Source organism: Arvicola amphibius, chromosome 12 (assembly GCF_903992535.2).
Source record: "Arvicola amphibius chromosome 12, mArvAmp1.2, whole genome shotgun sequence".
In the NCBI taxonomy this organism is placed as follows: domain Eukaryota; kingdom Metazoa; phylum Chordata; class Mammalia; order Rodentia; family Cricetidae; genus Arvicola; species Arvicola amphibius.
In genome coordinates this window covers 55,550,352-55,562,715 of record NC_052058.2, presented here as the reverse complement: position 1 = coordinate 55,562,715, position 12,364 = coordinate 55,550,352, and the positions used below count along the sequence as shown (strand labels likewise).

The window sequence follows — 12,364 nt, the reverse complement described above, 5'->3', positions numbered from 1 at the left end:
TGCAGCTGCCAACTCGCATTGCTGCAGGGAGACTTTGGACAAAGGGATCCTGTTAAGATGATATGTGATATATAAACTGTTGTGTCCGATTATCCTCACAACTCCGTACCAGTCTAGTTAGGGAAAGATAATCTTATATGTTGGAGCCAAACGGGCATTCAAACAGCTATCTTGTCAGCAACTCTAAAGTCTGGGAAGGATGGAAAGGCATATTTCAATACCTGAAGGTCAGTTAACTGCTAGCTAAGACTATACAGCTAAAGCTATTCTGTAAAGATAGGCAGAATATAAGGGCATTTGTCAGAATAAGGACAAAACTAAGGCAATTATGTCAATCAAACCAGTATGTAGAAAATACTTAAAGGAATATTATACACAGAGAAGAAAGAAAGGTTCATAGTAAAACCAGAAAACCTCTACTAGTAGGGGAGAAAGAAAAGAACAAGTAATTCAACCAACCAGACAATACAACCAATAAAATCAGTAAGCCTTACTACAGTATCAAACTTACAAACTGGCTGCTGACTAGATTACAAAACAAGATTAGACTAACTGTTGTCAAGAAACACACCAGTACAGTTAGATATAGACCAAGAGATACAGTATGGAAGTTAACGAATTAGGGGAATAAAAAAATAAGCTTGGTGGACCTGCTCTGAAACCTGATAATGTGGACTTCAAACAAGAATTACAAAAAAGGCCACTATATGCTAGCTAAAGCAACATTCCATCAAGATGATACAACTATAAACATACATACATCAAATATAGGTCCTCCCAAATTTATCAAGTAAACACTAACAAGTATAAAAGGTATGAGAGGCTCTGACAAAACAAACATGACTTTAATACTCAATTCTAATCTTCAAGTAGGCTGTCCAATCTAGAGAGTCAAAAGAAACTTTAAACTTAAGTTACATCATAAATCAAATGATCTTAACAGATATGTACAGAGTATTCCTTCCTTAGGTCACAAGGTAAGCCTTAACAAATAAATAAGGAAATAAACTAATTTCTTGTACCTTATCTGATCAAACTGAAATAAAACAATCAACAGCAAGAAAACTATGGAAACTACACAAGCACTTGAAGCTAAACAATAAACTGCCTTTCTGGTTTCTTTGTGTGTGTGTGTGTGTGTAATACAGAGAAAATCAAAGTTTATTTTGCTAATGTTACATAAAGAATCACCTCCCTACTAGAATACTAGTATCTTAGTTACTTTTCGGGTGCCGTGATAAAATACCCCAACAGTAGCAATGTAAAAGGGGGAGGGTTTACTTTGGCTTACAATTTGAGATGCAGTGGAACAGCTTGTCAGGTTGTTTCAACTTGGGAAGCAGAGAGAGATACTTGTCTGTGCTAGTCTAGCTTTCTTCTTTTTGCCTGGTTTAGAACTGAAGCCTAGGGACTGGCGCCTACTCAGTTGTAGTATGGGTCCTTTCGCCTCTGTTAACCTCATCGATGACCTTTACAGGTGTGCTGGTATCTTATCTCCAAGATAGTTCCAGATCACTTCAAGCTGACAGTTGACATGGTCACTTCTCAGTAAAATTGAAATGGTATACCAAAGAATTACATTCACTCAGTCAAAGAATGTAATGTTACGCCCGGCGGTGGTGGCGTACGCCTTTAATCCCAGCACTCGGGAGGCAGAGGCAGGCGGATCTCTGTGAGTTCGAGACCAGCCTGGTCTACAAGAGCTAGTTCCAGGACAGGCTCCAAAAGCTACAGAGAAACCCTGTCTCGAAAAAAACCAAAAAAAAAAAAAAAAAAAAAAAAGAATGTAATGTTACTTTGCCAAGGATTGGGTCGGGTTTCTTTCCAAGGCAAGATCTCTTGTTGCTTTGGATGATCTTGAACTCCTGCTCTTCCAGCCTCTACTTCTGAAGGGTTGGGATTACAGGCATAAACCATTTTAGATGTCATAAACCATGACATCTAAAATGCACTCCTTCTTTAGTGTGTAGTTAGGTCATCATATTAACCAGGGAGGAAATTTAAAATTTCTCAACTAAATGAAAAGCTTGGCTTACACAAGCTGAGATATAGCCAGTAACTATCACCATCCATATCAAGTCTGTCAGTGTGTGACCAAGAACTGATTTTTGTTTTGTTTGTTTTTAGAGACAGGATAAGTCTGTAGCTTTGGAGCCTATCCTGGGACTAGCTCTTGTAGTCCAGGCTGGCTTCGATCTCACAAAGATCTGCTTGTCGTTGCCTCCTGAGGGCTGGAATTAAAGGCAAAGGCGTGCACCACCACCGCCCAGGAACTGAATTCTTAACTGCATGCAACTTAAATATCAGTTGTAGCTACTGGATGCCCAGAAGTGGTATGGGGTTCCCAGTCATCTACCAACCCTCAATGGTGGAGAAGGGTTCTGTGATTATCCTTCTTTCAGTTTAATTCACTCTCTTACTTGAAGTACTCCTTGTTTAGGACCTTCATGAACAGGATTCTTTCCTCAAGAATTTACTGCTCTCTTTAACTGTTGGTACCTTCTTCTTCAAATGCTACAAGACATCCTGAATGTCTGTCTCTGTCTCTTGGTTTTTTTTTTGAGACAAGGTTTCTCTGTAGCTTTTGGAGCCTGTTCTGAAACTAGCTCTTGTAGACCGGGGCTGGCCTCAAACTCAGAGATCCGCCCGACTCTGCCTCCCGAGTGATGGGATTAAAGGTGTGTGCCACCACCACCTGGCCTGAATGTCTCTTTAACTGCCTGTACCTTCCCATTCAAATACTATAAGACATCCCTGAATGTAACATTTTCAGAGCTGAAATATATCCCTGTATCTTCTACTTTTCTCCGCCTTGGCAGTCCTACTCTTTACCAACTGCAACACATACCCCAGCCCTACACCGACACAAGCATTCCTTTATTTTACTCCTTCAACAATGACTAAAATGGATACTGTTAAAATTCCAAGTTTCTTTCTAGTTTATCTCTTCTCAAAAGGATGAACTGCTTTCTCATTCATTTACTATTAAAGTACAATAATAATTCAGTGCCATTATTACTTATTTGGAGGCAAGATCTCTCTTTAGCTCTGGCTGTCTCGAAACTGACTGTAGGCCAGCCTGGCTTCAAACTCAAATATCTGTTTGCTTCTGCCTCCTGCGTGCTGGGATTAAAGGTACATGCCATCATACCAGTGCTACAATTCTTCAAGGTTCAGTAAATTATAGCTCCTTTGCTTCTTTCTATGAGTGTACATGGATAGAACCAAGGCAAATTTCTCAATATGTAGTGGGCCAGAATCTCTTAGAAATAGTATGTTTTGAGAGATATCTATCAATTAAGCACCAGAAAAAGGACTATCTTTCTCTTACAGGTATTTGATGTCTGGTTTTAGGAAAAAGAACAACATAAACTATGTTTAACTCTGCACCCAAGGCTCTCTAGCAATTGTTTGAGGCACTTTCAGTAACCCACAGAAACAGTGGTGGTTCTCACCTTCCTAATGTTGTGACCTTAAATACAGTTCCTCATGTTGTGGTGACCTCCCAACCATAAAATTATTTTCATTGCTGCTTCATAATTGTAATTTTGCTGTTACAGATGATATAAGGGGTCAAACCCATAGGTTGAGAACTGTTGCCACAAAATTTCCTACTATTTATAATTTTACTATGAAATCACTCCAATAAACACTAGTGTCAGAATGTCTACTTTTGGGCTTGTAAAAGCACCCTTGCCAATGAAGAATGTAGTTCACACAGTAAAATAGGCAAATAAACACTATGCTAATGTTAATAATGATAAAAGGAGAAAACAGTATTAGAAGTAGTCTCTACATAAATCAAATTCAAAGGGAAGATAGTCCAGAATCTGAAATTTGTAATGATACTGGTTTGTTTTGAGAATTTCATCTAGAAATGTTTCTAAGATGCAGGCTGAAGAGATCACGTTCTTAAATTATTTTTTTAAAAATATTTATTTGTTATGTCTGCTTGTATGCCTGCATGCCAGAAGAGGGTTCCAGACCTCATTACAGATGGTTGTGAGCCACCATGTGGTTGCTGGGAATTGAACTCAGGACCTTTGGAAGAGCAGGCAATGCTCTTAACCACTGAGCCATCTCTCCAGCCCACATTCTTAAATTATTAAAGAGCAACAACTATATCACTAATGTCCCGGTCTTTCAGGATTCTTTTCTTTATGTTAGAATGCTGTCTGGTCATCCTTTATGAATACAGTATCTTGATAGCAGCATTGTACAGCAATTTCCTTTGAGTTGACACATTCTATCCTGAAGGGAAGCGTGTTAGAACTTAGAAGATTCGAGAAGTCCCTGAAACTGACCCAGATGCACTTGACTCTTCCCTTTGCAAGTTTATAAGCAGTAAAAACTGCCAAGAGACTCGCAGACAAGCTGTGCTGCCTTGAAGAAACACTCTCCAAACTGTCCAGCTGCCTGCACATTCCTATAGTGAACTCTAGGCGTTCTGCGTTCACAAGTCTTACTTGTGTTGGGATGAGTTTTAGCAATACAGCTGTTTTGAGTCATTGTTGCTCCAGTAAGTACCCCCTCACCTATGATTAATTTTAAACTTACTGGTTTACCAAGTGGGACTTGGTATTATCTTTACTTTGCCTGTGCTAGTTCCCTATCTGGGGTAAGAAGGGCTTTATTCTTAGTCCCTAGGGATAGGGTCACACAGCCACTAGCCACATCACTAATAATTAGTACAAAAATGAAGAAATCCTTGGTTATAAGGAATTTCTTACAACAAAACTTTTTGGATGATAGTTCATAGATGTACACTGGCATATACAACTAAACCAATTTGGCTTTTTATTTACTATAAAAAGATTTAGATATTGTCACAGGAGAGGCCATTTGTATGAAAATAATTAGTGAGAAAGGATAGGATCCAGGGCTGGGGAGATGACTCAGTAAGAGCACTTGTTCTACAAATGTGAGAATCTGAGTTTGAATTCTCAGTCATCATGTAAAAAGCCATGTGTGTGCTTGAAAATCCATCACTGAGAGTAGACACAGGTAGAGTGTAGTGGCATTTCATTTGTATTTTAATAAATAAAACTTGCCTGAGGATCAGAAAAGTCAAACAGACACACTGGCTAGCAGCCTTACAGACTAAGCAGCAATAACGCACACCTTCAATCCCAGAAGTCACACTAGCTTGTCATAGAAACCAGGAGGTAGTGGCGCACACCTTTAATCCCAGAACTAGAGGGGATTAGAAAATAGGAGAGAGTTTCATTCTAATATTCCTGGAGGCGGGATCACCATTTTCAGACTGAGGTGGAGGTAAGAGCCAGTGGCTGGCTCCTTTGCTTTTTTGACCTTTAGGTTGAACCCTAATTTCTCTCCTGAGGTTTTATTAATCATGCTTCACTAAAGCAGGTTGGTCAGCCAACCTACCCAAAAAAGCTTCCAGTTTAGTGAGATGCCCTTCTCATTGCAAATGAGACAGCGACAGAAGAAGACTCAACATCCTGTACATGTATGGGAATCCTACCTGCTTGCATACATGCAAGTGGCAGAATAAAGGAGGTTTGGATCAATACCAAGGAAAGGGATAGTTAACTGGCTATGAACTTAAGAATGAACACAGCCAATTGCTTTAAATATTCTAGTAAACTAATGGTAATGATAATTGAATTAAAGTCTATACAAATGGAATTCTGAGAATGACTAAGTGGAAAAGGAACTGGAAATCATAAAACATACTTTAAAAATCAGAGGTACTTCATACAACTTTCTTTCACCTCTCTTAGATTTTACTGTTTCTTCATGCTGAAGGTAAACTGTCAATCACCATTACATTTAAATGCAACCAATTCTTCATGTCTTCCATAACCCTTATAACTTTCTTACACTGAATTTTCTTGAATCACACACTCCTTAATATGAATATTTTTCATGCTGACTGCTTATGTTTTAAATGTATTTTTCTCTAAGATGAATTTGATATCAACATTTTTATTCCACTTTAGTGATCTCTCTAGATGTAGTAGGTACCTACAGCACTGGAGCCAAAATACAGTTTTCCTTTCTTCCCAACTTCATTTGCAAAGTTAACCTTTTGTTCTATATACTTCTCATTATACTCTTTCTCATTTCTTCCTTTTTTGTTATTTAATTTTTCATGTGTGTGGTATGTACGCATGTTTTTATATGTGCATGGATGCATATGTATGTGAGGTTGATGCTGGGAATCATACTTGATCACACTTCCACCACATTCACTGAGTAAAAGTCTTTGAATCAAGCAGCTTGCTTTGAGGAACCCCAACTTCTACCTTCCAAGGTTGGAATTATATGCAGACCACTCTATCCACCCAAGATTTATGTGGGTTTCTTGGGAACCGAACTCTGGTCTCCAAACGACTTGTTTTAATTTGTATACTTTTTCAATGGTAGTTCTTTTTTACCTGGCCTATATGTATATTTAAAAATTGTCAAAGAAATACTTAAAATTGAAACTATTTTGAGATACCATCCCATACCAGTGAGAATGGCTATCATTAATAAATTTGACAAATGTTGGAGAGGATGTGGTGAGAACGGGTTAATGGTAGAGGAGATGCAAATTAGTACCGCCATTGTGGGAATCGGCTTGGAAATTTCTCAAATAAAAGAAAAAATTATCCTGCTATTTCACTCTTGGGCACATACCCAGAACTCCACACATGTTTATTGCTGATTTATTCACTAGAGCAAGGAATTTGAATTAGCCTAGTTGACTCAAGAGATGAATGGCTAATGAAAACCTGTTATAGAAAATGAAATAATGTTTTGTCCTAAAGAAAAATGTAATCAAAAAATTTCAGGAAAATGGGTGAACTCTGAATGTATTATGAAGTGAGTTCACACAATCTCAAAAAGAAATCTGAAGAAAAATATAATCACAAAATTATAGCAGGAAAATTCATAGGACTTTGTCTAATATTAAATAAGGTCATATAATCTCAGAAAAAAAAAAGACCATCATCTCCCTTATATGTGGAATCTAGCCAGTTATATACAAATAAAAGTACATATGGGTACAGTACAACATAGAAAGGAAAAGAATCAGTACGGAAGGACTGAATGAAGGTAATTGATACAAAGCTAATTGCTTTTCTAGTTCCAACTGACATAAATTTCTTTTGTGTTTGGTAGTGGATATTGCACAAAAAATATATTTGATATTGAAGTATAAAATCCATGTTGAATTTCACAGCTTCTGTTATGAATGGATAATATACTGTATAGAAGTTCATTGAGTTGTATAATCTTTTGAGTCAGGTTAACTTCAGTGTGTGGTACTATTTCTTTGCAACTTATGTTTTACAGGGTCTCTCTATGTAGCCCTGGCTGTTCTGGACCCTGTCTCAAAAATAAATAAATGAGTTTGAGGTCAGTCTGGTCTACAGAGCAATTTCCATGACAGGTTCCAAAGCTACACAGGTTCTACCTATGATCAGGAGCAGTGGAATTTCAAGAGAGACAGTCACTCTCACCACCTCCCACAGTTGGGCATATTTTGAAATAACAGTCAGAGGAAATCCTTTCTCTTAAGTGAAAAACCTAGTTTACAATGACTTTATACAATTCCTTCCACATAATTCCCTTAATGTTTTAATACTTTTACATTTTGCCTCTACTAGAAATTGGGGAAATCCTTGTAAGATATCTGTCAGATGACAGAGTAACACTGTCAAATGTCCTATGAACTGACAGACTTACAAGGATGGGCTGAGGAGACAAATTGTACTTATTTTTTAAAAATAGATTTACCTTTCTCTCCGTTTTTTCATTTATATGATACTCAGTTTTCTCTTGATAAAAGGTTTGATCAAGAATAAATTTTATTAAAATGAAAGGACGAATTAGGAGAGTCTATAACTCCTCACTGATACCATTATAACTTTTGCATAATATATACCAAAGGCAGGATGGATAGCACCTCCTATTCTGATTATACCTATAACCAAGAAACATAACAGAATATGATGCTTTAACACTTCACATATATTCTAACTCAATACTCATGATGACCCATGAATATCCCTACTGAATAAATTAAGTCTCAAAAAGACTGAGGAAGTTGCCTAAAGTTACAGTTAGTGGCAAATCCATAATCCAAACCTAAGTCTATCTGTCCCAAAGGAACATTCCCATAACTACTCTGTAGTTTCTGATGGATGGAATCAGATAAGTGAAGCCATCCTCAGAGGAGTTAGATAATGTTAAAAATAATTTCAGTCCCTAGGAGTACTAAGTCACACTTCATAAGCAAGTACACAAATTTCTCAAATATGTGTCCAGATAAGTGTGCAATCTCTTGTTTTAGCTCTGTAAGAGTTAATGTAAAAGATAGATAAAAGGGAATGTTTTCTTACCAGTGCTGCCATCTCCACTCTCCATAGATGATTTATTGGTTTCTGACGGATTGTTCATTCTTGAATCTACAATAAACCAAAGGCAGAAACATTGTTTAAAAAACTAGTGCTGAAGCCGGGCGGTGGTGACGCACGCCTTTAATCCCAGCGCTCGGGAGGCAGAGGCGGGCGGGTCTCTGAGTTCAAGGCCAGCCTGGTCTACAAGAGCTAGTTCCCGGTCAGGCTCTAGAAACTACAGGGAAACCCTGTCTCGAAAAACCAAAAAAGCAAAACAAAACAACAACAACAAAAAAAACTAGTGGTGAAGATGAAGCTAAGGAGCCAAAGTTACAGCAAAAGCAAGGGTTAACTAATATGACAGCTTCATTTCAAGAAGCCCATGCATAGAACATGGCAGGCTACAACACTACAAAGTGAGTAAAAGGCTACCTCAGAGATATTCAGGAGCTCCTGAATCATAAAGAAACTCATAAATAAATAATCTAACAAATTTTAAGATTCTTTAAAGAAAGGAATCTAAGTTGAAAAAGATATTACAGACATGCTAAAACATTGTTAACAGACAATGATGTATGTTAAAATAAATTGGGAAGCAGGAAACACCTCAAAAAAAAATAAGAACTATTATTCCCAAATGATTTTCTTCTAAAAGCAAAGGTAATAATTCATTATAACTAAAACAAATTCACACTTAATAATAATCTAACAGATGAAAAGATCTGTTTGAAACATCTATCTGACTTCCTTAGCCAAACTAGAGTCAACACAGGGGTATATCAAATACATGTCTCATTAACAATAAGCTAACAAATTGCAGAAGAAGCTGTAACAGCTGTACAGTTCTAAAAGAATCACACCCAGTTACACACTAATCTGCTGGTTTAGGGTTGCTACTTTTGAGTGTACTGAATTCTAGTTTCCATACCAAAATGTTGTCAACCACTATTAGCAATCCCAGAAAATATACAAGAAATGAGACAAGGACACATACACCCTGCTTCTTTTCCCAAAGGGTAAACAGAACAGACAAAATAGACATTTTGTTCTATATTTACCACAGATTTAGAGTATTTGTCATGAAATAAGCTTATTATCAAGTAAGTTCTACACCTTTTCTCCCTCATTAAGAATCAGTAACCAAGTTATTATTAGAGAACAAATCAAACTGTATTATACTGACTTTTTAAAAACATCTGTAGGACATGTTTAATTAGGAAGTTAAAACAATCATTCTAAATCCCAACCATGCTGTCAACAGCTGCATTACCTACATGTAAAAGAAATGAGGAAAAATATCAGGAACCTTTCTTTCATGTTTCATAACCTAGAAAATGGGTGATAAGTTTTTTAGACACTGGGTAATAACTTTTCCAATACAGTAAATTTTTATAACTGATACATGGCTTATGGTTGAGGCAGTTCTATGGTATCCCTGGCTTGGCTTGTTCAAAGGGTTAAAATTTGTATGTTTGTGGTCATAAATGAGGTCGTTCTACAACTTCCTCCCCTACTGCCCAGAAAAATTTAAATACCACCCGAAAGCACACTTATTTGAATGGACCAGGTGTACAACTTAGTAAAAATTAGCTTTCTGTTTGACTTAACCAAAATGTTACAAAAGTCAACAAATATCATGAACCTCAAATATACCATTATATACATGTTCAATGTTTCCTTTATATTTTAAAAAATAATGGATCTGTAAACATGTATAAAAAGGTGTAATAATTTTCTCATGCCCAGATACCACAGTAACCAAGAAGCCTAATTCTTAACAAATCATGAGCCTGGCCTTACATATTTCATAGCCTAATTTCCACACCTATATATAAATTTGAAATTTATGTCACAGGTATGTTACAACTTTTCTTAGGACCTTTTATTTACTGTCAAGACCTTCAATAGCATTTAACAAAATTACTTCAAACACAAAACAATAAATAAAATCCTAATTAGCCATACAATGATGTTTCAGTGATACTAAGTGTCAACTCTAAGTAGCAGATACAGCTTCTGGCATTTAAAAAATAAATGGTAAAAATAGTTCAAAAGGACGTTTTTCTTTCACTTCTTGAATTTCAAATTTGGTAAATGTAAAAGAGAAAATACAAGTAAATTACTCACTGATATTTACAGGTTTTTTTTTTTTAATAGAAAAACCCCAAGCCTATGTTACTTAGCTGATCATATAATGAGTCTAACTTCATGCCTATAAATTACTACTGGATTGACTTAATAACTAACATCAATGTCTTATGTGTCATGTGCATTTTCACTACTATCTCTGATGGACAAGTAGTACTATTACTTGAGTTTAGTCATTCTTCCTGTATAAGAATTCAGACATTTCTGGAAAATATCAATTTATTTTATTCAGCAGAACATCTCCCTTTCTAAAAGACTTCCTGTTCTGTAAAGAACACACTATAACAGTCTTTCCACAATATTTTAAATGGCAGATTCCTAACAATCAGCTGGTTTGAAGAAATCAAAATGATTAATCAAAGGCAAAATTTGAAAATGGCCTATAACTTCTAAAATTTAGAAACTGATCAGTGCAGTAACCATTATAATTTCCTTCTGCATTATGATACTACTTTAATTTTTCATTTAGTATTTTTGGTTTTATATGAGGCAGTCTTATTAGATAGGCAAAACATTTTATTAGTATGGTATCTATTATTTGGATATAGTATATTTTGTTTCTGATTAAAGTGTGTTTTCAACTACATATACTACTTTCTATAAAAATTTTCATAAAGCAAAATGTCCTCCATGCAAGTCAAATTCAATACATTATTTGCTGAAAATACCTACTGAAGCAGCAGACCTAGTCCAAGGGAGGGACCTACAGCAAACTCAAGCATGCTCCTGCCTTGCAAATGCTTTCCTCCTCCTCTGCTCAAGCTCTCCCCTCCCGGATGATGGTTGCATATGTGATTGAGCGTTTATGCATAATCAATCCCACACATGCTATTTCCATATTAAAGCTGTAAGAAAAGAACTGTGCTGGTACCCACCTAGAACACAGTCACTGCAGTCCAGCATTGCTGTGAAATCTTCAGGAGGTGCAGACAGTCCAAAGCAAGAAAGAACAGGTATCGTTTGGGGTGGGGAAGAAGGTACTACTATTTCTAACAAATCTGTACTATGTTCTTTATGAGAACAAGGATGGGAGGAGTGGAAAGTGAATTAACAAGAGAAGCAAAATACAACTTCAGTTACACCATAGCAATCTTCAACTGAATAAGGAAACTTCAGTTGCTCAAGAGGAGTTTTAGTCTCTTCTACCAGCTAGGACTGACATTGTCAAGGGCAACTGAAGCATGAAAAGTTCCCCTTTTTGTAATAAAATAGAAACAAAGATTGCAGCTGGCAGTTTCCATAATGAAGCTTAATCAGTATGCGTGTGATTAGGGCCTTATGCAAATCTCTCCTCGTTAGCACAGCAGCTAGCACTTTGAAGTCCAGGAACAATTCATTTACAGAATACAGTGAAAGCACTCCCTGCATAATTTAAATGAATACATAAATATTTATCAGCTTATTGCATATTAATTGGCAGTGCATGAAGGGAAAAATTATCTCCAGAGTGCCAGCATAATAATTAGGAGGATAAAATGAGATTTCTTCCAATGGTCTGGCATCTTGGACCTAACTTGAGATAGTACCAGGGGAGAAGGGTGGGACAGGAGACAGAGTTCTGTTAAAATGCCACCGAAATGACATGAACAAATAGAAACAACTCTACAGACTTAAAGCACCTTTAATCTTATTCCTGCTGGCAACAATGACTTCAGTAATAAGAGGATTTGCAAAAGGCTTTCTACACAATCCAAATAATCCCAAGGAAACAATTAGCAAGGTAGAAGCAGAACACAGGCTTGTCATGATGGTGCTAGTCTACTGATAGGAAATTTTTTTCAGTTATTAACACATACTGTCAGGAAAAAGTTCTACTTAAAACACAAAAACAGCATAAATGTAAAAGCAGGGGAGAGTGTATATAA

The 12,364-nt window shown here is 36.6% G+C and overlaps 1 protein-coding gene across 1 annotated transcript in view; it reads right to left on the bottom strand.

Moving 5' to 3' along the window:
- The window catches only part of Pou2f1 (POU class 2 homeobox 1), a 147,227-nt gene that overhangs the window by 72,454 nt on the left and 62,409 nt on the right, over positions 1 to 12,364 (bottom strand). The window contains 1 exon segment of the mRNA XM_038348962.1: positions 8,355 to 8,420. Coding sequence (XP_038204890.1) covers positions 8,355 to 8,420 — 66 coding nt within the window.